The 25672-nt window shown below is 41.4% G+C and overlaps 1 protein-coding gene across 1 annotated transcript in view; it reads left to right on the forward strand.

The window, feature by feature from the left end:
• CAPN5 (calpain 5) overlaps positions 1-25672 on the forward strand; it is a 159942-nt gene that overhangs the window by 22140 nt on the left and 112130 nt on the right. Inside the window, exon 2 of the mRNA XM_069070908.1 lies at positions 23902-24079. Within this exon, the coding sequence (XP_068927009.1) occupies positions 23912-24079 (168 nt within the window). The 5' untranslated portion in view covers positions 23902-23911. The remainder of the gene's footprint in view (positions 1-23901; positions 24080-25672) is intronic.

Raw genomic sequence — 25672 nt, forward strand, 5'->3', positions numbered from 1 at the left:
GGGTTTCTTTTAAGAGGTGCCTAGTGGATTATTGCTATTTCCATTTTGCCCTCATTCTTTTTGTTCACGTAATAACTATAATTTATTAATGCAATTAAAAGGATAGTAAAAGCTTCCCTAGCCAATGTACCTTTGGAAGCATTATAAATAAGTAGCCTTAAGCAGCAGAGAAATACATGCTGTACATTGAATCAAGCCTTATTGCAAAGGATTCACATTGAAAAATTTACATAAATGTTAAAATTGTTTTTACATGTAATTGGGGGAAAAATTTCTTATTTTGATTTTTTTTTTGGAGGGGCAATTGGGGTTAAGTGACTTGCCCAAAGTCACATGATTAGTTAAGTGTTAAGAGTCTGAGGCCAGATTTGAACTCAGGTCCTCCTGACTCCAGGGCTGGTGCTCTATTTACTGTGCCACCTAGCTGCCCCCAAAATAAAATATTATTTTAAAAAAGAAAAAGAAAAATTCAGATAACCTTATAGATACAAAAATAGGTTTTCACCATCACAGAACTCTTTAAATCATGAATTAAATTAAATAAGTGATGTCTGAAAATTCCATCCCAGGCCCAACTAAACCTAAGAAGCACATTACAGTCACACCAATGTTGTTCATTAATCAAAAGCCCAAATATGTAGATGATTTCATGGGGAAAATCAGTTCCTGCCTGCAAGCAGATTTGCCAAATTTTGTCTCTTCTGTCATTACTTAAATCCACCATTGTCTTTCTTGAAAACACAATTTTCTCCCAAATTCATATACTAATTACATCTAAAAGAAACCAAACCAGTCCAATTCCTAATGTACTTTGTATGATTAATCAGTCTTTTTTCATGGAGAGTTCAAATGAGGCCCAAAATGTTGTTTGGTAAGAGCAAGTTCTTTATCCTCACAATACAATTAGAAATCACTGGTCTTTTTCAATGCATGCAGCATACCAAAATATATTGCAACATACTGTCACAGAAAGCAGGCGTCCCACAAATCTTGTTGCCTTAGAGCAGAGACATTGTTCACAAAGTAGACATTTAGTCTGCAAGTGACCTATAGCATTCAAATTCACATGAGTTTTCCACACTAAATCTTGTGAAAAATGCTGAAATAGGAGGAAAAAAAATACCCACCCAGATTCAAAGCTTCCATGTGGCTTCTTTTTTAATTGAAAAATTGACAACAGATTTTGCTCTTATGATTTTCTGTAGTTGAAAAGCATGAGGTTTCTGACAAACCTCCAAAGCAAAATGTTACACTGGCCTGGCCCCTTCTTTAGGAATATTCACTGAAAATCTCTTTTATGCCTTCTAAGTTTCTTCTCATTTCCCTCTAACCCTTTCATAATCTCTTATTGATGAAATTTGAACATGTCAGGGATCTTCAGTGTTAAAACCTTCTGTGTTAAAATCATCTTTAGGTCATGTAGGAAGATGTTATGTACAACAAATTGCAAGTAAACTTCAAAATAGCAGTTCTTCTCCACTTTCTCATATTGAGTAACAGGAACAATGATCTCTTGTTATCATCCTGATTGGGATTCCTTGCTGGGCATGGTTCAGTGTTTTCAGCCCAGACATTCTGATCAGGTGCAGTGGGGAGGAGAGGACTGAGACAGAAAGGGGCAGAACAATGACAGCCACTTCACTGCAGGCTTGATCTGGAGGCTGTCACTTCCAGACTTTTCAACAGATTAAATATGTGAGCGAGAGTGAGGATAAGACCAAACCTTGGTGTTTGGGAGGTTGGTAGATCCCTCAACAGTCATAGGAAAGTTCAGAATGGAGAAGGGTTTGGGGGGAAGATAATGAGTTCTGTTTTAACATTCACTTCCATAAGTTTTAAATTTTCTTCCTGTCCATCCCCAAGACAGCTTGCATTCTGATATGGGCTCTACATACATATTCCTATTAAACACATTTTCACATTAGTCATGTTGCATAGAAGAATTATAATGAATGGGAAAAACCATGAGAAAGAAGGAATATGATTTTTATCTTGCTTTAGTGAGGGCCTAGTTGAGATTAGATAACATAAATTTGTAGTGAGGCCAGTCCACATGGTGTCATGATTTTCTCCAGCTCTGTCAGTATGTGAATAGGAATGAAGGAAGTGGATGGTGGAAGTAATCACAGACCCCATGTTAAGAACTCTTGATCTAGTCACTTTGAGGCTCACAAAGTACCTTCCTCACAACACAACTGTATGGTATCTAGGGTGAGAATCATCATTCCCATTTCACAGATGATGAAGCTGAGGTTCAGCAAATTTAAGTGCCTTGCATGGGGACATTCCCCCTACAGTAAGTAGGACCTAGCAGGACTCTCGATTCAAGTTCAGTGCTTTATCCAGCAAAACATTTATCAAATGTCTTATAACAAGATAAGATATAAAGCTTAGATAAGACAATCCTTGCCTTCATGGATCTTAGTAGAGGAATAAGACATAAGCTCAGATAATCGTGATAATAATAACAAAAGCTAGAATTCTTATACTTTATATATAATTTAATGTTGGCAAAGCACCATGCACATTTCTCATTTTATCCTCACTACAACCCTGGGAGGTAGGTGTTATTATTTCCCCAATTTTATAGGTGAGGAAACTGAGGCAGGCAGAGGTTAAGTAACTTGCCCAGAGTGACACAGCTAGTAACTAAGTCAGAATTCGAATTCATGTCTTCCTTTGGGTCCAGCACTCTATTGCACCACCTAGTTGTCTGTAGATCACTGTAGTTTATTATATTTTATGATCAATACATTTGAGAAGTATGAACACAATGAGAAAGATTGTTACCAATAGAGGAATCAAGAAAGACTTCATGGAGGAGGTGTCATTTCAGTTGAGTTTTAAAGGTTGGATAGGGACATATCTGGGGAAGGACATTTGGAAGAGACTTTAGAGCCAGGATTTTTTACCTTTAGGTGTATGTAACAAACCCCTTTAGCAATCTGGTGAAACTTGTGAAGCCCTTCTCAGAATCATGTTTTTAAATGTGTGGAATAAAATACACAGGATTTGAAAGGAAAGCAGTTATATTGTAGTAGTTTATAAAATAACTATTTTTAAAATATTCACAGATGCATGTTTAAGAAACCCTACTTTAGAGTCTCATCTCGCTTTGCAGATAAGGAAACTCAGTCTCGGAGAAGGAATTGACCGGTCTGTGGCCACACAGTGAGTTAATATCAGGATCAGCACCAGCCTTGTAGCCCAGGGCTTTTGCTGTCAGCCCAGGCTGCCTGAGGGAACACTATTCCAGCCTTGCTTCAACCTCCCACAGCCTGCTCCTCTTCTCCTCCCAGCAAGTTGTTCCTCTTTATTCTGTCTGTCAGGCAGGCGGCAGAATGTCCCAGGGACCAGTGTGGATGTGGCTTGAGGACATAGGGCCATATTAGGCTAAGCCCTGGGAGGGCATGATGGCCCAGGGTTCAGGAGGTGGACATGGAGCTGTTTCTGAGTTGCTGAAGAACAAGAAGGAAAAAAGAATGATGAGTGGTCTTTGAAGACCCTTCCATCATCAGATGTTTTTGAAGCACCCACTAGGTACAAGAACCTTTGAGGAATGCAAAAAATGAATCTGACACAGGCTGTCTCATCAGCCACTTCTCCTGCATTTTGTAAGCACTTGCTATTTGCCAGATACTTATTCCTTTCCCAGTCCCCTTCTCACTTCCTCTCTATTGGAAAATAAAAGGGAAAAACAAAACCCTCATAACAAATCTAAATCATAAACAGAACAAATTTCCACATTGACTATGTCCCCAAAACATATGTCTCCTTCTGCAGCCTGAGTCTCTTCCCTCCATGTCAGAAGGTGGGTAGCAGGCTTCATCATTGTTGATCAGAGTTCTTAACGTCTCTCAAAGTCTGTCACTTTTATGATGTTGGTATGGTGGTAAGGTAGTAATAATTAATGATAGCAGCTAACATTTATATAGTGCTCACTATGTGCTAAGTGCTTTGCAGTTATTATTTCACTTAATCTTCACAACAATCCTGAGAAGTAGGTGTTGTCATTATCCCCATTTTGTAGACGAGGAAACTGAGGCAGATAGCATTTAAGTGACTCAGCCAGGGTCTCAAAGCTAGTAAGACTCTGAGATGGGATCTGAATTCTGGTCTTCTTGACTCTAGGCCAGATGCTCCATCCACTGCAACACTCAGCTTACCAAATTGTTCTCTTGGTTCTGCTCATTTCACCCTGTACCAGTTCGTACAAGTCTTCCCAGATTTCTTTGAAATTCTCTGTTTCATCAATTTTTACAGCACAATGGCATTTCATTATTTTCATATACAATACATCAATAGTCCATTCCCCAGTTGACAGGAACCCCCTTTTTTCCAGATTCTATTCCTCCCATTCTCATTGGAAGACAGCAAGGTCATATCTAAATATATAGAGAGTAGAAGAGAATGAAGAGAATACATAAATACAAAGAATTTAGAGAAGGAAGGTCATGGCTGTGGGAAGGGATCAGGTAAGGTTTCATGCAGAAGATGGGAGTGAGGGACTGTACTTGGTGAAGTTGAGGGAAGGATGGAGTGCATTTCAGAAAACTGAGATCACCAGCATAAAGTCCTGGAGTTGGAGCGCTGTGTGGGAGGAACCAGCGAGAAGGCCGGTTTGGCTCAATCCTAGAAAACAGGGAGGAGAGTAACTCCCAGTGAGTCTGGGGAGCAAGCTAGAGGAAGGAAGGAAAGAGGGATTTATGAAGTACTTACTATGTTCCAGATGCTGTGCTAAGCCCTTCACCAATATCATCTCATGTGATCCTCACAACAACCTTGGGCTGTTGCTACTATGGGAAGGTGCTATTATCCCCATCTTACAGTTGAGGAAACTGAGGCGAACAGATTAAGTAACTTACCCAGAGTCACACAGCTGATAAGTGTCTGAGGCAGGATGTAAATTCAGATCGTCCTGACTCTAGGCTCCTAACTATTTTGCCATTGGAGCTTTAAAAGCTAAACAAAGCATTGGAGCTCATTGACTAGAGGAGCTAGAGGTATATTCAGATATCTGCTTAAGAGAAATCCCTTTGGTAACCCTACTCTTCATGGAGTTTGAGGTGTGATATAGTGGAAAGAACCCTGGCTTTAAAGTCATTGTGAGAAAAAGATGTGAAGGTTTCATGGCATTCTCACTACCTGAGCGTGCCCCTTTCAAAATAGCACCTTATGGTTACATATATTAATAATGCACACCCCTTTAACATCATTCTCATTTGAGAACATATCCCTCCTCTACCCTCTGAGCTATCATCTCTTTTAACAAAAAATTTTTTTAAAAAAGAATGGAAAGGAAAGAAATCAGTTCAGCCAAACCAAGCAGTTCATCACCTAAGTCTGACAGGCTGTGCAGTGCTCATGGTCTGAGCCCCCATCTGTTTAATGCAGTGAGGGAGAGGACAGAGTATTCTCATCTTTGCTTCCAGGAGAAGCTTGCGTATCCTAAGATTCTTGCCTGTTCCATGTCTTTACAGGTTGGGCATCCCGGGCTCCTGGGGTACAGTTTGACATGGCGCTTCTGTCTTTACATCTCTGGGCTTCATTTGCTTTCACCCCTTCACAAGGGCACACACTACCCCATGCTTTTTATACTAGATGGCTGGTAGGATGTTTAAGTAACCTGTCATGGAATAAGATGCCATAGGAGAGCTTACTGCAAGCTCTGAGTGAGCAGAGGGGGTGTATTCTTCCTGTCCTCTGGTCTCCTTCCCAACACTGTCTCCTTTGGGGCTAGCAGTTCTGGTTGTGATTACCAAGGACCAATGATTTCCAGAAACTCCCAGTCTATGTGGGTCCCGCCTCACAATTTAATTGCACAAAATGATTTTTTAAAGTGAGCCTGGAGCTCTCCAAGTAATAAGAGAAGGATTGGGGGAGGGGAATTGTTTGTCTTCTGAGAGATGGTGAGATGGATGGATGGAATCTTTCCCAAGATTATTAAGTAGAGAGGGGACTGAACGGAAATAATGTTCTGGTCCTGATTGTCACTGGCAGGCTGGGTAGCATTGGGCAAATCACTTCCCTCGCTGGGCATTACTTTTCTTCTCTGTAAAATAAGGGGATTGAATGGGATGGGATGATCTTTGGGTCTCATTCTAATTCTGGAATTCTGTGATTCTGGCTTTGGAAAACAGGCAATCTAGGTTGCTAACGCATCCCTGAGGCTGGGCTGCTGTGTGACCTAGAGTACCCATTTTCACCCCACTGTGTCATTTATCCTTGGGGAGAGTTGGTCTAGTTTATCGGCCTGCCCTGCATAGAGTAGGCATTTAATAAATATTTGGTGAATAAGCATAGTGCCACAGGTTGCTGGGAGCCAGGGCACCTGGGTTTGCAGCCCTGGCTGTGCTCATGATGAGCTATGTAAACTGTAACTGTAAATATCATTTCCCAGGGACTCTGAAAAGTTTGTTCTTTAAAACGAGCATGTTGGACTATACAGTTCCATTCTAAATAAAGTCATTCTTTGTACGTGTTCTAAAGTCCTTTCCAGCTATGACCTTCTTCTGTTTCTGAATCCCACCCAGCTGACATTTAGTGTTTTCAGGCCTCTTCCAACTCTGAAAACTTCTGTCCTGAGGCCTCCCTGCTCTATTCTACTTTCCAAGGTTCCTTTCAACTCTGAAATTCCAATTCAGACAATCAGTTCATCAGTAAGCATTTATTAAGCACCTGGTATGTCTCCAGGCGCTCTGTTAAGGCTGGGGACACACAAAAAAAGGCTAAAGACAGTCCCTGCCCTCAGGCAGTTTACTGTCTTTGGGGGAGACAACTTGCTAACAATATGTACAAACCTGCTATATCCAGGATAACTAGGCAACTAGAGTTAGGAGGCATTGGGAAAGATTTCTGGGGAAAGATGGGGTTTAGTTTGGACTGGAAGGAAGCCAAGGGAAGTCAGTAGGTGGAGAGGAGGAGGGAGCGCAGACCAGTCATAGGGGGCAGTCAGAGAAGATGCCTCTAGCTGAGAGATAGGTGTGGCACTCAGCAACATCCTTAGGGTCCATGTAGCTCTAAACATTCTTGCCATCCAAAGCTTCTTCTAGCACTGCTGTCCTTTGTTCTCTGTTCCCAGGTTCTTTTTGTGTTGGCATTCTTTACTCATTCATTCTTTACTACTGCCCCAGGAGAAAACATTTTTATTCATAGTGAACTTGGGGAGGATTTGGTTCTGGCTCTTTCTTGATTGGAAAAAGGATGAGGTAAGAGGCTGAAGTGGGCAGAAACTGAGATGATGGGGAAGTATCTGTACCTGCCTGAGTCCTGCGATACCTCCAGCATCATCAGACCATGGAAACCAGCTGAACTCGGGCACAGCCCACTCACTGAAGGAGGCAGGGGTGATCCATCACTGTCCTAAGGAATAAGGAGTGCTCCTTTTTATTCAAGGGAGATGGGGACCTGACCCTTTCAGCTGAACTGTAACTGGCTGTTACAGGAGCCTAGACACCAGGGAAGGGGCTGACATCAGCTTGGGGACCATCCTGAGACATTCTTCATGGAAATTGCATAGGAATCACCTCAAGTCAGCCACTAAACCTAGCAGAGTCACTTCTGACCCTTCTTCCTCGTGGCTAGTTTCTTGTTTCTTTTCTGTGTATCCCCCACAGTCCTTTGTGTTCAATAGGTTCAAAATGTTTGTTGAATAAATGAATTAATAAATGAGTGAATTGTAGAATTTTATTGGTGTGTTTTAATATATCCTTTATTTCAAAGTATGTACCTCTTCTACCCTACAGGCCATTCTTGAAATGACAATGAAAAGATAGAACAGGGGAAATTTTACAGTTACACAGCTTTCTGTTCCTTTGGTTCTTTCTTTCTTTCCATTGACTTTTTTTTTTGCTTTTTGGAGGGGGGAGGGCAGGGCAATTGGGGTTAAGTGACTTGCCCAAGGTCACATGGCTAGGAAGTGTTAAGTGTCTGAGGCTAGATTTGAACTCAGGTCCTCCTGACTCCAGGGTTGGTGCTCTATTTACTGTGCCACCTAGCTGCCCCCTTTCCAATAACTTTAAAAAAATTTATTTATTTTTGGTTTACAACATTCAGTTCCACAAGTTTTTGAGTTCCAAATTTTCTCCCCCCCATGGTGGTATGCAATCTGATATAGCTTCTATATATACCTCCACATTAAACATTTTGTCAAGTTGTAAAGAAGAATTGTAATTATAACCGAAGGAATGAACAATGAGGAAGAAGGAACAAAACAAACCAAAAGAGAGAGAGAGAGCAAGTAGCTTGCTTCAATCTGCATTCAGACTCTGTAATTCTTTCTCAAATCATAGAATTTTAAAAGACATTCAAAACCATTTTTTGTTATTCTGAGTCTATCCTTCCCTTTCCTGTCTCCAGCAAGCTTTACCATAAAGAAAGATTAGAAAAGGAAAAGAAAAAAGTTAAGTAAAATCAATCAAGACATTGCCTTCATCTCCATGCAGTATTCCATACCCCATTTTCTCAGCTCTTCCCCTGGACCCAGTTTGGAGATGAAAATGAGGATTATGGGATCAGAGCTCTAGAGCTGGGAGGGACCTTCAAGGTCATCTAGTCCAGCCCCTTCACTTCACAGTGAGGGAACAGGCCTGGAGAAGGATGATTCCCCAAGTCCACACGCATCATGATTTGCAGATCTCCGTTCCCTGACTCTATTTCAGTGAGTGCCTGCTGTCTCCTGCTGCTCTGTCCTATACTGCCCACCTTTCTCAGCACAGATGCTCAGCTCTCAAGCCTTGGAGACTTTGCTCACATTTTTCCCTGTGCTTCCAATACCTTTGCCCTTCTGGCCAATCAAAACCCTGTCTCCCTTTCAAGGCCAATTTGGCCACCACTTCCTCCATGAAGCTTCCTTTGATCCTGCTCCCTCCCCTAAGGGCAGGGGGAGCCCCTCTTGTAACTCTTGGTATTTTTCTTATGTGCTTTCATATTCTTGAGTAAAAAGTCAATAAGGTATAGTGAAGAGAGGGCTGGACCTAAAGTTAGGGAGAGTTGGGTTCAAATCCTGCTTCTCATACTTTAATTCAACATTAATTGAGTGCCTACTGTGTGTGGTGGTTTCATGGTGTGTTGCATGGCACCGTCTCACAGAATTCAGAGTCAGACCACCTCCAATCCAAGTAGAGACTTTTTTTTGAAGATTCATATCCCTCAGAAGTGGGCTAGGTTCCAAGAGGAACCCTCAACTTCAGAGAAAGCAGGATGGACTTTTATAGGGTAAAGATGCAATTATATAACAGAAATTATGAGTATTAAAAAGGCAGGAGAGGTTTGTCAAGGGAATAGAGGAGGGGTCCCTTCTGTGGTTTGATGGCCAAACATCCTTGTCATTCTGCTTTTTGGTTGTCTAACTATTATGGTCCTATCTGGTTAAGATTGGTAGTTAGGTATTGTGGTCCTGTCTTGGGCTAAATGGATGATGTGATTGTGGTCGAGTACAAGAACATAACTGTTCAAATATGTGAGTTGGGTCTGGGGTTAGTGGCTGTACTGAGTTTGGGGGCCTGTGGTGTGGTTAAATCAGGCCATGCCTGCAGTTCATGGGGCCCATAAGGAAGTTAGAATACTGGGGCTGGGGGCAGCTTTATTAGGATGCCATCATTTCCACCTCAAAGAGCTAGGGCCCAAATTCATTTGGGAAAAGGGACAAAAGTCTCAGCTTCTGTAGCTTCTTCAGGGTGACACAGGGCTTAGAGCTGTTTCTGCCTCTTGGGTCCTGAGGAGGAGGTTGACTGGAATTGAGTATAGGCCACATCCAGGGGATGATGGGTGAGTATGGGCTGTTATCCACTGTTTGCTACCAACTGTGAGTGAATGGCCTGTAGTCTGGAAGGCATAGATCTGACAGACAAGTTTAATATGCAGGGTCTCAGAATTAAGGAGAAAGAAACTGAGAGCCCGATGATGCTATTATTTTGTCCTTGTATCACTGTGTGCTGTCCCCTGGGGATACAAAGACAAAGTAAATACAAAAATAAACACAAGAATCCCTACCCTGGAAGAGCTTACATTCTTTTGGGGGAAACAATGTATCTCATGTAGATAAATGTGAAAATATTAAAAGATACAAATCTCAGAAGGGGAAACTTTGGCAGCTAGTGATGTTAGGGAAGTTCTCTTGCTAAAAACAGCTCAGAACTGTCCCTTGGAGGGTCTAGGATCTCTAAGAGGTCGAATGAGGAGGGTGTCTCGACATTGGGGAGTGACCTGTGCAAAGGTGTGGAGATGGGAGATGGAGTCTTGTGTACTGGGCACAGTAAGCAGGCCAGTCTGGATGGGCTATCTAGCTTGTGAAAGAGAGGGCGTAAGTCAGAAAAGAGAGGTCAAAGCCAGATTCTTTTGGCCTGAATTTCAGTGCTAAATAGAGAAGTGTGTAGCTTATCCTACAGGCAATAGGGAGTTTCTGGAACTTCTTGAGCAGGGAAGTAACCTGGTCAACTTTGGGAATAAATGGTATTTGTCTGATAATAGGTAAGTCATTGTACTTTACTGAGCTTTGATTTCTTCCCATCTGTAAAACGGGGATAATACTTATATTAATCACTTCTTGGGGTTGTTTTGAGGAAAGTGCTTTATAAATTGTAAAACACCATAGAAATGGTATTTCATTATTATATGAATTATTATTACTTGTATTGTAGCTATATGGCCCATTGTGTTGTCTCCTTTATTACATTGAGGACTGATGTTCTCTGTAGCCCCAATAATCCATTTTTGGAAAATTGAGAGCTAATGGTATAGGAATAGTCATAATGAGGGTGTGGGTACATGGAAAGTGTTCAGGACTAAGAATCAGTCTTGGCATCAGTTTAATTGAGTTTGGTTCAACACACATTTATTTAATGTAGTTGATGGAAAGCTAGCTTCAACCTGGACCTGGGTTCAATTCTAGCACATACTAGCTGTGTGACCCTGGGCAAATCACCTAACCTCTCAGAGTTCTGTCTAGATAACTCTGAAACCATAATTTGAAGAGGAGATACTGACCTGTATTGGTTCATTGGGAGAGGGAATTTCTTCACCAAAAGAAATCACAGAGACCTGGTCCTTGTCCTCATCCCCATAGTACAACAAACTGTGGCAGGCACAGGGGACTTCACAGATGAAAAAAGAACATGCCTCCTGCCCTCTGTGACCTAATAGTCTAGTAGGGCTAGATAAGGATTCTGCAAGGCAGAGTATGATGGGGCAAGGAGAGCCAGATCATATGCTGCAAAAATAGTTTTAGGAAGGAGAAATGACTTTTATATAGAGGTTATAAGCCTGGCTCTCCCACTGCTATGATGTGACCTTGGGAAAGTCCCTTCCTTTCACTGGAACATCTTTTCCTCTGTAAAATTAAGAAGTTGGGCTAGATTTCTAAGGTGACTTCTCACTCTAAATCTTGTGAACAATAGAAAGGTGGCAGGTCCTGTTTAGCTCTTTTCATCAATAAAACCTTGAAACTTGGAGTACAAAACAAATGACTATAGAAAAGGATGTTATTAGGTTTTTTTTTTATTCACAGTGGGGGATGGGGAGGAAAAGGCCAGCTCAGAGACAGCATAATTCATTGGAGAATTTGCTTCTGGGTTTCAGGAGAGTTAAGTTTTACTCCTGGTTCTTTCTCGGACTCACTGTGTTACTTTTGTTGTGTCACTGAGATTCTTTGAGCCTCAGTTTCACTATCTGTAGAATGAATCCGGGTTTCAGTGCAGGATGCTGAGACTCTGGGTGCAGCAGGCAGGGTGGGTGCGGCTCAGGAGCTCATGGTGACTCAAGTTGGTTTTAAAAATGTAATAGGAGATAAAGGCTGATCGTGTTGATTTTGGAGGTTGGCACTAGATCTAGGAAATCCTGTTTTTCTTCTCTCTTACTCCTTTCATAGAGCAACACCTCCGCTACTTCTCAGATTATTGTTACGGGAAAGGACCACTGCAGGAGAGTGAGGAGGATTTCTCTCCCTCCTGGAGAGAATGGGAAAAAGCAAGATGGATGGGAAAAGGAAAGGGCCCAGTGCCCAAGTTTCACCTCCTTCTTTGTTATAAACCTTTGCCTCAAGGCCCTCAAGGAAAATTGTATTCCATTCTTTTTCCCAACTCACTTGCCATCACTTCTTCCCCCAGACTTGGACCCAAGTCTGGCCAAGTTGGACTGCCTCTCCACTTCCCTATTCTCTCCTTTTTCTTTTCCGTTCCTGTCCCCCTGTCTCAAGACAACTCCCTCTGTTCCCTGAATCATGTCTCCTGATCTTCTATCCACATCTCAAGTAGCCTTCAAGGGTCAGCCCTAGCCCTAGTCTCCTACTTTACCATCAGCTAGGTATGTTACCTTTTCTCTGGGCCTTAATTTCTTCCTTTGTAATTGTAGGAATTTGGCCTAGAGCATCCCTAAGGTGCTTTCTAGCCCTTGACAGGCTAGGCTTTCTGCTAGAATGGTGAAGAAGAATCTAAACATAGTATTTAATTGAGATGAAATGTGAAATTTCTTCATGTGGGTAACACCCCAACAGCTGTGCAAGTAAAAGATGGGAGAATCTGGACTAGGTAAACCTCATGTGAGAAAGTCCAAGGGAGTTTATCAAACTGCAAGCTTCATATGAATCACAGGTTCTTGACTTGGAAGGGCCAAAAAGGCAATCTCTTCCAAATAGCACCTGAATAGAAGCAGTCATCCAGCTTTCATTTGTAGGCTGTCAGTGAGAGGAAATATACCACCTTCTAAGGCAGCCCATTCCACTTTTGAATAGTTCCAATTGCTAGCAAGTTTTTCCTTACATGGAGCCCCAAATTGCCTCTCATCAACATCTGTTGTCTTTCATAGTTGTCTGCCCCATGGCCAAACAAGTCTAATATTAGGCAGCTAGGTGGCACAGTGAATGGAGTGCTAGGCTTGGAGTTAGGAAGACCTGAGTTCAAATTAGATCTCAGACACTTACTAGTTATGTGAACCTGGGCAAGTTACTTAACCTCTAGTTGCCTCAAAGTAAAATGGGGGTAATTATAGCACCTACCTCCTAGGGTTGTTGTGAGGATCAGCTGAGATCCTTTACTTTAATTGTAACGTGCTTAGTACAGTGCCTGGCACATAGTAGGTGCTATATAAATGTTAGCTATTTATTTTATCCTGATTTCAGATGTCAGTCCTTGGTGTCTTTCTTTACCCTGAAGTTTTCACTTCTCCATACTAAACATCTTCAATTCTTTCAACTGAACCTTGTAGGGCACAGTCTCTGATACACTTGACAGTTCAGTCTTCTTCTTTGAAGTTTTCCTGTTTATTGGTATCCTTCCTAAAAGATGGTAGCCAGAGTGGAACACTTTTTTTCTCATGTGGATTGACTGGACTCTAGTACAGAGGGTCTCTCACCTTCCTAGTCCTGGATACTGTGCCCTTCTTAATGCATTCTAGCTAGCTTTTTAGGCTGCCCCATCACATTGTTTACCCATATTGAAATTCTAGTCCATGAAAATCATCAGATCTTTTTCAGACAATTGCCGTCTGGACACATCTACTCCATCTTGTATAAGTGAAGTTGATTTTTTGAGCCCAAATGTAATACTTTACATTTATCCCTATTAAATTTCATTTTATTAAATTCAGCTTGATGCTTTGGCCTTCTGAGACCTTTCTGGATGGTGACTCTGGATGCCAATGTGTTAACTCTGCTTTCTAACCTTGTATTATCAGCAAAGTTGATAAGCTATAATTTATGCCTTTATCCATATCATTGATAAAAGTGTGAAAGATCAAAGGGCCAACCACAGATTCTTTCAGCATTCCATTAGACCTCCTTTTGAGTTGCTATCATACCATTAATGACTACTCTTTGGGCCGAGCCCTTTCAAATATTTCTTAATCTACCTAACTGTACTAGCATCTAGCCTGTGTCATGTTCTTTTTCTTTTCAGAATTTATTTATTTTTAGTTTTCAACATTCCCTTTTATAAAATTTTGAGTTCTAAATTTTCTCTCCCTCCCCTCTCCCCCAAAACAGTGTGCAATCTGATATAGGTTGTATATATACAATCATATTAAACATGTTTCCACATTAGTCATGTTGTGAAAGAAGAATCAGAACAAAAGGGAAAAACCACAAGATAAAAAAAGAAGAGAAAATAGTATGCTTCCATCTGCATTCAGACTGGAGTCCGAATAGTTCTTTCTCTGGATATGGATAACATTTTCCATCATGAGGCTTTTGGAATTGTCCTAGATCATTGCATTGCTGAGAAGAGCTAAGTCCAACAAAGTTGGTTATTGCACAATGTTGGTGCTACTGTGTACAATGTCCTCCTTAGCCCTTGTCTTTTCTACCTTGACTATAGTAATAAAACAACATGTGAGTTGGCTAAGCTAATGTGATTTATGTCTATATGAAGAGAGGTATAGGGTTCAGATCCAGGGAGATGCTGCCAAAGCTGTGATTTTGAGTTGTATTCAGAGAAATATATAGGGCCCAGATCTGGGGAGGTGAAAGTCAAACTGTGGGCTCTATTAAAAGAGATATAGCATCCAGAACCAGGGGGATGAAAGTCACTCTGGGTGCTGCCCAGGTAGGGCTACATAACTGGGCAGCATCCAGAGTTCAGTTTTCTGGGTCCACATTTGAGGAAAACTATTTTCAGAATGAATTCATGTTCTACAAGGACCTGGATACTGTCAATGAAAGGTACATTTAGGAAACTGAGGATCATTAGCCATCAAAAGAGAAAGACTTCATGGAGACAACTTATTACAAGTAGTTCAAGGACTAATATAAGAAACAGATATTAGACTTCTTTGCCCCTCAGATGACAGAACTAGGAAACAATAGGTTGCTGAGAGGAAGATTTTTAATCCATATAAGGAAAAATTTATAGTAGAATGGGCTATTTCAGGCAGAAGGAATTCTCTTTATCACTAGAAGTCATCTGTTTTGGGGAGGAAGGGGTTACCATAGCCACTTGTCAGGGCTCTTGGATGGGGGAATTCCTGGTTAGGTACAGGTTGGATTAAATGAGTGCTAGGCTCTTTTCCAACTCTAAATATGAGATTCTATGGTTTCTTCTCTGCTTAATCTGTTATGTAAATTTGTTATTTAATTAACTGTTGGTATTTATATCTCCCAAAATACATATTGAGGACTTGGGTAATGTTCTTTACAAGGGGATAGGTACTCAGTAAATGTTTATTAATTTGATTTGAAAAGATATTCTGGAAGGATGTTACAGATTGTTGGGATCACATGGGCAAGTCTGAGATGAAATCTAGGCCTTGTAATCTCCTTGCAGTTGGCCACATGTAGCTGGAGAAGATTAGTCCCAGTGTGCTGTCCAGGAAAAAGGTTGCCTGGGAGCATGTGGCCCCTCTGTGCTATTTCTGTTATCACATGATCTGTTCTGATTCTATGAAGACTTCAGTCATTCAGCAGCTGTTAAATACTTAATATATGCCAGGCCCTGTGCTAGACTCTGAAGCTGTGAAAAGAAAAAGCTTCCTGCCCTCAGGGAGCTTAACTCTTGTCTGAGGAAACTTGTGTGTACACACATAAATACAAAATCAGTGCAATGTAAAACCAGCAGGTTTCCTGTAGACGTTGGCATTTGACCCAAGTTCTGAAGGGGGCTAGAGATTCCAAGAGGCAGATCCTCAGGTTGGTTTGTGGCTTGTACTCATTGGACAATGAGTTTGCTGTCACTTGTGGCATCCAGATATGGCTGACCCTCTTTCAGGAATTCTAGAGAGAAGATTCCTGCATTAGGTCAAATCCTTAGAGTCTTTAATTGTTCTAACTTTCAGTGCGCCAACATTCCATGTTCCTCATTCAAACATTTTGTGTTATGAGGTTCCTTCAAGTGCTGACATTTTAGGGTCCAAGGCACTGAAGCCTATGATTGTCTTTTTGAAGGGTTAATGGCTTTACTTTTATTATTGACTTTTTTTTCTGCTAGAAAATTTGGGAGGGGGGAAATTTTGAGTCAGTTTTTTCCAGGTCCCCCTCTCTCTCATGACCTCCTCAGGTACACAGAAGACTTCCTTGGGAACAAAGAATCCCCTTATGTTCATCTGGAGCTCACATAGTGGTCTCTAGGCAGTTGTGGTATAAGGAAAAGCACTGGACTGAGAGTCTTGAGGTCAGAGGCCTGGATCTGCCCTAAATAACATATCCTGTGACTTTTGGCATGCGCCTTCCCCTTGCTGGGCTGCAGTTTCCTCCTTTGAAAAGTGGCTGGATAGCAGCAGCCTGCCTACTCATCTGTCAGTGAGCAGGGAGCACTGAGGGTTTGTAGATTCAAAGGCACCATGGAGCTGGTGGAGAAATAGGAGCTGGGATTTATAGAAGTAAAAAGGCTCCCCATCCCCTCTCCATGGCCAGTCTGCCCTGGATCCCTTTATTCCTAAGGATGGCTTGCCAGGAGGAGTCCAGTGAATTGTGGAGTCTAGAAGGGAAAGTTTGTTTATTCTCATTACCAACCTTTGCCCTTCTCCTCCTACATCTACTTTCAAGGTGTGAACACCTGTCCTCCTCTGCCTCCATCCACCCTCTAGTGTTCTCTCTTCCAACACTGAGATTTCTTTGATTCTCTCTCTCACTTGTACCTAGATTGTAGGTGGTCATCCATTATCAGTTGGGTGGGACTGGAAGGAAGACAGGGATTTGACAGAACCTGTGTAACACTGATGTGTAGGTGTCCAGTGGACTGGGGCATTCATGGAAGGGTTTTCCTCCTTTTCTTTAGTAAGCTAATTTGTAGTCTTGGTAAGTGGCCATGCCAGGGCTGTCTGACTTTTACTGCCTGCCTGGGGGTTTGAGGGAGGTGGAGGAGGGGAAGGACAAGGCTGATAGGATACCATTGGTGAGACTAATCCAGATGCCCTCTGGGGCAGGCAGTGGCACTGAGTTACCAGTTGCTAAGCCCCACCCTCCACCTTCATTCCTCTAGTGCAACAGGACAATTCACTTGCTGACCATTCTTCTTCCTGGTCTTCTGTCTCTTCAAAGAGTTTTCAATCATGGGGTCAATATTTGTTCTTTCTGTCACCTCTTTTCAGACAAACATTGTTTGTCCACCTTAGGAACAGCCCAACCCATGCTTATCTGGGCACCTGTCGCCTTGCCTCTCTCTGACTCAGTTTCCTTTTTAAGAGAAACATCATAGAACCACGGTATCTAAAATTGGAGGAGACTTTAGAGATCATTTAGGTCAGGGGTTCTTAACCTTTTTTTGCAACATGGATACTTTTGGCAGTGGTGTGAGACCTATGGACACTTCTCAGAAGACTGCTTCTAAATGCATAAAACAAAATACATAGCTTTACAAAAGAAGCCAATTACGTTGAAATTAAGACATCACAGACTCTCTGACATCTCTTTTGTAGACCTCAGTTAAAAACCCCATGTCTCATCATCTTGAATGCCTTGCTCAAAGCACTACTAGTTAGTAGTGGTTGTGGAGAAACAGAATCTAGGGCCTCTGACTACAGATTCCTTTCTCTTTCCATTATGACATATGGCAACATGGATGAGATGGTCTAGTGGATAAATGGGTGGACTTTGGAGTCAGGAAAACTAGGGTTTGAATGTCACCACAGACCCCAGCTGTGTGACCCAGGACAAGACACTTCATTCCTTTGAGCCTCAGTTTCTGCATCTGTAAAATGGGCATAATAAAAGCACCTACAATACTCTACAGGGTTGTTGTGAAGATCAAATGAGATCATGCAGACATAGACTTTTTTGTTGTTCAGTCCTGTCTGACTTTTCATGATCCCATTTGAGGTTTTCTTGACAAAGACACTGGAATGGTTTGCTATTTCCTTCTCCAGCTTATTTTACAGATAAGGAAACTGAGGTAAACAGGGTTAAGTGACTTGCCCAGGGTCACACAGCTAGTAAGTGTCCGACTGATTTGAACTCAGGTCTTCTTGACTCCAGGCCTGGTGCTCTGTCCAGTGCACCACCTAGCTTCCCAGCCTACTTTATACATGTCAGGTATTATTGTTATAATCCCCAAGTTCCCTCTGTGAGGTTCTAAGCCCTATACCCTTCATGTACTGTTCCAGCCAAATTGAACAGTGCTTTACTTTTGACTTTGGACTATGCTTTCCTGCCATTGTTATGTTTCTGTCCCATCTCCATTCCAGACTATGAGCTTTATAAAAGGAAAGATGATGTCTTATTCAAATGTTGAATCTTCCCCCAGATTCATCACAATGCCCTATCCAAGTACATGTTTGTAGAACTGTTGAATTCACACAACTACCAAGTCAAACCAACAAGAAGTATTTGTGAAGCACCTGCTATGCACCAGGCACTGTGCTGAGTGGTTAAACCCAGGATTATAGAACTTGGAGCTTCATGGGATCTTAGGTGTCATTTGGTCCCACTTTTTCATTTTACAGAGAAGGAAGTGGAGACCCAAGTTACTAACCCAAAGTGATTTATCCAGTTCCTTTGAAGCCAAATTCATTCATTATTAGTAGCTGACCCGTTAGCCAAGATGACTTGGATGCAAATTCTGTTTTTCATATATTCTGTGGTTCTGAGTATGTCATGTAATATCTTAGTATTCTAGGCACCTCTTTAAGATAGAAATTTTAAGGATGGTCCTAACCTGCTTTAGTAAAGGGAGTTTCCTCTTCAAGAAGTTCCTTATAGCACTGAAATCATGGGTCCGTTTCTTCCTCCGTCTTGATAAAGTTCTTTCAAGTTTGCACAAAGGTTTTCATATGTTATCTCATCTGATCCTCCCAACAATCCTGTTGTTCTCATTTTGCAGATTTAGAAAATGAGTCTCTGATGTCTCATAGCTAATAGGTTTCAGGGGGAGGATTTGAATTCACATCTGATTGACTCCAACTTCAGTGTAGTATCCACTTCACCAGGCTGCCTTTAGCTGCCTACCACCTACTTGATGACAGCTTACCCTTACTGTAAGGAAACAACAACCACCCAAGCATTTTGAGGTCTGGGCTTATCTAGCCATTGAATGTTTCCTAACACTGAGCACTGAGCTCTTGTTTGAGAATTCTCTGCCAATGGAATTTGGTAAATATTTGTTGAATCAATGATGGGATGGATGAAACACTGTGAGTCTCATTTTAAGGACCTCCTGGGTCCTAAATATCTGACTCAGTGTTTGTTCTGTAGGAGGGGGGCCTGGGGAAGAGCAGTGGAGCCCTGCCCCGGTGGGCACCTCTGAAAGCTCAGGCCTCACCTGGGGAGGGACTGAACTTTCCCCTTGCTGACGCTGAAGTTGAGACAGGTTAGTGAGATGGGCTGGATCAGGTACTTCAGGAGTGTCTGGCCAGGTTCCAGCTCTCAGTCTCCTGAGCTAACTTAACATTCATCATTTCTTACCTTTGTGCAGCCAAGGTATGGTCTGTTTACAGACATGATCGCAGCAGGTACAGTGGAAAGAACTCCCAACTGTGAGTTAGCATAAGACTCTGGTAGAAGAATTACTCACATTTCATTGTGCCATTTCTACTTTACCATAAAATGGACAGACAAGTTCTGTTTTGTTTTGTTTTTGGTCTTTTTGGAGGGGAGAAGGCAGGGCAGTTGGGGTTAAGTGACTTGGGCTAGTAAGTGTTGAATGTCTGAGGCCGGATTTGAAATCAGGTCCTCCTGACTCCAGGGCTGGTGCTGTATTCATTGTGCCACCTGGCTGCCCTAATAAGTTCTGTTTTCAAAGGCCCCTTCCATTCATGCTATTCCTCCAACTCCTGTGTTCTAAATTTTTCTCCAGTTCCAACATCCTGGGTTTTAAAGTCCTTTCCAGACAGTCTATTTGGCATTCTAAACTTTCTGATTCTGCACTAGGCTTATAATATATTTTTTCATCTGACCAGCAGTATAATTATTATTGTCCCCATTATGTAAGTATGGAGATTGAGACTTTAACAAGTGAAGAGACTTTATCAAAGGATCATAGATTCAGAGGCAAAAGGGATTTTAGAGGCTGTTAAGATATTTGTAAAGCACCTTGCAAAGCTTAATGCACTGTATAAATGCTATTATTATTATTATTATTATTATTAGTAGTAGTAGTATACCATTAATATGTGTGAATGTCAGTCTGGAGGGAGGTCTTAAGGACCATGCCTTAGCACTTTGCTAGCTCCCAACGGCACATGATCATTATTGTTATTGTTGTTTGTCCTTCATTCTAGGACAGATGACATCAGGAAGGTAATGTCTTGATTTGCAAATGAATTGGATACAAGTGAAGCAGAGCTGTGCAAAGTTGCCAACCTCACCCAGCACATGAAACACACTTAACAAAGACTTATTGACCTGACTGTCACTAAGAAATTTTTCTTCTGCCTCTGTTATAAGGCACCTCTTAGCTCTGATATTCTCAGAATATAGAATGTTTGAATGAGAGGTGATTTTAGGGACCACTGATGAGAGAAATGACTATTACTAATCTTTAGGAGATTCAGAGCCCTCCCCCTCCCCATTCTTCCAAAGTCCTGACTTTAAGTTCATTTTTTAAAACAAATTAGCTTATTTATTTTTAGTTATCAGCGTTCATTTTCATAAATTTTAGATTTTCTCTGCCCCTCTTCCCTCTCCCCTTCCTAAGACAGCGTGCAATCTGATATAGGCTTTACGTATACATTCTTGTTAAACGTATTTTCACATTAGTCATGTTGTATAGAAGAATTAGAACATATGGAAGGAACCATGAGAAAGAAAAAAAACAAAACAAAAAAAGAAAATAGTCTGCTTTGCTCTGCATTCAGACTACATATTTCCTTGTCTGGATGTGGATGGCATTTTCCATCATGAGTCTTTTGGAGTTGTTTTAGGTCCTTGCATTGCTTAGAAGAGTTAAAGCTATCAAAATCAGTTATTATACCATGTGACTGTTACTATGCACAGTATTCTCTTGGTTCTGCTCACTTTACTCAATATCAGTTCACATAATTCTTTCCAGGTTTTTCCTAAAGTCTACCTGCTTATCATTTCATATAGTATAATAGTATTCCATTACATTCATATACCACAACTTGTTCAGCCATTCCCCAATTGATGGACATCCCCTCAGTTTCTAGTTCTTGGCCACCACAAACAGAGCTGCTATAAATATTTTTGTGTATGTGTCTCTTTTCCCCATTTTTATGATCTCTTTGGGATGCAGCCCTAGAAGTGCTATTGTTGGACCAAAGAGTATGCACATTTTTATAGCCCTTTGGGCATAGTTCCAAATTGCTCTCCAAAATGGTTGGATCAGTTCACAACTCCACCCACAATGCATTAGTGTTCCAATTTTCCCACATCTTCTCCAGCATGTATAATTTTCCTGTCTTGTCATGTTACCCAATCTGTTGGGTGTTATGTGGTACCTAAGAGTTGTTTTGATTGGCATTTCTCTGATCAATAATGATTTAGAGCATTTTTTCATATGACTATAGATAGCTTTAATTTCTTCTTCTGAAAACTGCTTGTTCATATCCTTCAGTTTTTTTTTTGAAGGACATTACTGATAATGAGAATGCTTTAACTCCCCTATCTTGGTCAGTCCCCACCCAACCTTACTAAGAATTTATTCTAAGGTGGGGAAACCCATTGTGTTCTATTTAAACTTGGGTGGAGACAGATCCTAGAAGCCCTTCATTGCTTAGAAGGGGATGTAAATTTCCAGCCACTTCCATGATTGTCTTTGGTCTGAGAGATAACTGTTCCTGCTTTTTATTAATAAAATGATTATATTTCCCAGAAACTGTCTCTCAACCTTTTTAATTGCCACACTTAGTTGAAATACCATATTTTACGGACAAGATTTTTCTTCAGCTGGGATACTGAGTAGATATTGTGTGCGTCCCTGCCATAAATATCCTCTCATACACTATGAAACTCTTGAGGTCAGGAAATCTTTTGCCTTATTGGTCTCTCACTTAGCCCTGAGTACCAGACTCAGGTTCCTCAACTATATCATCTCCCTGGGCTTAATGAATTCTGAAAGGAGAATTGATTGAGCTCAAAACCAAAAAGAAGAAATTAACATGATAACTTTATTATATATTTAAAAGGAACAGCAAGTTATAGATAATAGATTTGCAGTTTCATGTGCAATCATATTTTTTCTTAAACTATGTTATGGAAATGCTTGTTTTATTCTATAAATTAAAAAAATTAATAAAAGATTAAAAAAAATGATGGGAAAGATCAGTCCATCCCTGTTGTCCATAGTAGTGCTTCATTCTTAGGAAGTCTCTATCCTTCTGAGATTGTTTAGGAAGGAAGTACAGTACAATGGAGAGAATCTCACTGACTGTGGAATAATTAGAACTGACTTGATATTGCCCCTCTAACAGGTAGTACCTGTGTGACATAGGGTAAATCACTCAAGCTCCCTGGGCCTCAGTTTCCTGGAGATATTGGACTCTCTGGCTTCTAAGGTTCTCTTTAGGTCTAGATCCCACACTCCATTTATTGAAGAAGTTTTGATAATGCCACTTCACTTAGAATGAACTTTTCTCCAGTTGTTATTCATACTATGCCTGACCTTTGAGGCTCAGGTCAAGGTCTTCCTCCACAGAGCCTTCCATATGCACTTGAGCCCCAAGGAATCTCACCTTCCTCTGAGCTCATGGTATAATAGGGTCTGTCTTGCTGATTCATTTACTGAGCACTTCTTATGAATAGCTATCCTTCTGCTGTGTGGGGAGAGGGAGAGGAGGGAGAAGATAAATAAAATAGACTTTTTGCATTTTGAGAGTTCAAGGGCTAGTAGGGAGAAAAATGTCTATCCAAATAATTAGAATACCAGGGAAGATTTGATAAGAGAGGGACAGACACAGTATTGTGTCAGGACATCTGAGGAGGAAAGCATGTTTAAGGTCCTTTCTGGCTGTAAAGTTCAATGATCCTTTGACCTGGGTTCTAGTCCCAGTTCTGTTAACTGTTACTTGTGTGACCATGGGCAAGCGACCTTAGCTTTCTGAGCCTCAGTTTTCTCATCTATATAATGGTGAGCAGACTGATAAAAGACAGAGTTCTGTGTTTGGAGTTAGAGAACATGCTGGCTCTGCCTCAGGCAAGTCCCTTTACCTCCGCAGATGTCCTACAGTTCCTTCACTGTCAATGGAAGGAGCTGGACCAGGCAGCCTTCTATCTCCAAAAGAAGGGAGTTGGAGCACATGACTTCTAAGGTCTCTGCCAGCTCTAAGTCTTTTGATCCCATGACAACATCCCTCATCTAAAGGATGGAGGTGTTGGGATTGCTGTTGATAGAGGAAGCATATGTGCTGATTAACTCATGGGCACTAGTATCATTGTGGTCATAAAGTACTATTATTATAATTATTTTTAATCACAACAATAACAACTGTGTAAGAAAAGATAAGATTAAATGCTGTGTGAATGGTACAGTATAGTCAATACTATGAGAGGGAGAGAGATCCTGGTAGGAGCCAAGACTGGATGTGGGAGTGATCTGGACACATAAGTGTAGTGTTGCAGGGGGTAGCCAGGCTTGATAGGAGTGGTGAGGAGTATATGTTGGGGAGTCATGGGAGAAAAGATGGGAGAGGTGGAATCATAGAATCCAGCTGTCTCATTTTACTAAGAAGGAAATTGAGGAACAAAGAAGCAAAACAACTTGCCCATGGTCAGAAAGGTAAGTGGTAGATGGTACTCAAAACACCTACATCTTTCGATTCCAGATCCTTGGCTCTTTCTTCTCTGCCATGCTACCATTGTGATTTGAAAACTGGGCTATGAATCGTGGGGGTAAATTTGTAGCTCTGGGAGTAACCCATAATTAGAGGCTAGTCTACATAGAGGGAACTAGTGTTAGGCTAGAGAGAAAATGTTGTAGCAGGATGGTACAATGAGAGATCCTTTTTAATAGTACTTTTTAGAAATGTACCTATTTTTCTTTTGACCTTATCTCAAAGTCTTTTTTTCTTCTCTTCTCTTCCCTCAAGGCTGACCTAAATGATGTTTTCTTCCGTGAAACCATATGAGAACCAAAAGTATTGGGCCCTGAAGAAGGATTGTCTGAAGAGGAAGGTGCTCTTTGAGGACCCTACATTCCCAGCCAATGATGAATCCCTATATTACTCAGGTACCCAGCGGCAGGACGTCCAGTGGAGACGGCCTAAGGTTGGTAGAAGAACCAGAGTTGGGTGGAGTGGGAAACTATAGTAAGCAGTGAGTGGGTGGTAGCCCCTGCTGAACCTCATCCCTGCTCTACCTTGCTGAGGTCAGGACTTTGCTTGTTCAATGATTTGAGATCAGTGATTAATAGCAAGAACGTTGGATTTGGAGTCAAGAGCCTTGGCTCTTACAGTTAGATGACAGCATCATCAGGATGCTTTGACTCCCTAACAGACAAGGGCCAGGAGTGACTCTGTTATGTCTTGATAACTTTAATAGGAGAATGGAAAGAGGAATAGTCTAGGGGGAAAGGGAAAGGAAGGTTAGGGGAAATTATCTAACATAATCAGGAAGTGTAAGTAGTTGTTCAGTCATTTCAGTCATGTCTGACTCTTTGACCCAATCTGGGGTTTTCTTGGGCAAAGATACCTAAGTGGTTTGCCATTTCCCTTTCTAGCTCATTTTACAGGTGAGGAAACTGAGGCAAACCGGGTTAAATGGCTTTCCCATTTAACAGACAGCTTCTAAGTGTCTGAGGCCAGATTTGAACTCAGGAAGATGAGTCTTCCTGACTCCATGCCTAGCACTGCACCCACTGTGCCACTTAGCTTCACCTTGTGTAAGTAGGCAGTTATACAAACAAGGAGGAGGGGGTAAGGAGAACATCTGAATTGATCAAAGGGCATGTGTGTGCACACACGCACACACATGCAGAGTTGAGTACAGAAATACATTTCACTCAACAGGGAAGTAAGAAGGAAAGAGGAAGGGGAATTAAAAATAGGGTAGATTATGGAAGGGATTGATCCTAATCATGAAGCTCTTTTTTGAGGTGACAAAGAATGAGAGTCTGAAGGGCACCCATAAATTGGGGAGTGGATGAACAAGTTATAGTATATAAAGGCAATGGAATACTGTGTGCTTTAAGAAATGATGGAGAGGAGTTCAGAGAAATCTAGGAAGATTTGTATGAACTGTACAGAGTGAAGTGAACAGAACCAGGAAAACCTTTTATAATGCAATAATATGGTAAAGAAAAACAGCTTTGAATGGACTAGGAATTCTTATCAATATAATGACCAACCATGATTCCAGAGGGTTAATGAGGAAACTTTCCAACCACCTCTAGGTAGAAAGGTGAAAGACTCAGTGCAGAAGGAGATGTATTGTTTTTGGACATGACTAATGCAGAAATTTGCTTTTGATTGACCATATGTGTTTGTGATGGATTTTGCTTTTCTTGTATACTCAATATGGAGATGGGGGACTGGGATTGTAGGATGAGAAAGTGTCTTTTTGCTTATTGAGACCAAATATAATTTAAAATTTTATTTCTGTTTCACACAGAGAAGGTTAGTGCTAAGTCCTAGAGGTGACAGCATTGTTAAAGGCACACAGGGGTAGATTCTTTTTTTTTTTTTAAAGCAATTGGGGTTAAGTAACTTGCTCAAGGTTACACGGCCAGTTATTATTTCTGGGTGTGGTGCTGAGTATCTGAGCCCGGATTTGATCCAGGTCATCCCGACACTGGAGCCGGTGCTCTTACTTGCTGAGCCACCTGGCCTCCCCACAGGGGTAGATTCTTAAGATTCTTAAAAG

This window comes from Petaurus breviceps, unplaced genomic scaffold (genome assembly GCF_028583685.1).
Source record: "Petaurus breviceps papuanus isolate PSGF00001 unplaced genomic scaffold, PetGlider_PUasm1.0 90823, whole genome shotgun sequence".
Lineage (NCBI taxonomy): Eukaryota > Metazoa > Chordata > Mammalia > Diprotodontia > Petauridae > Petaurus > Petaurus breviceps.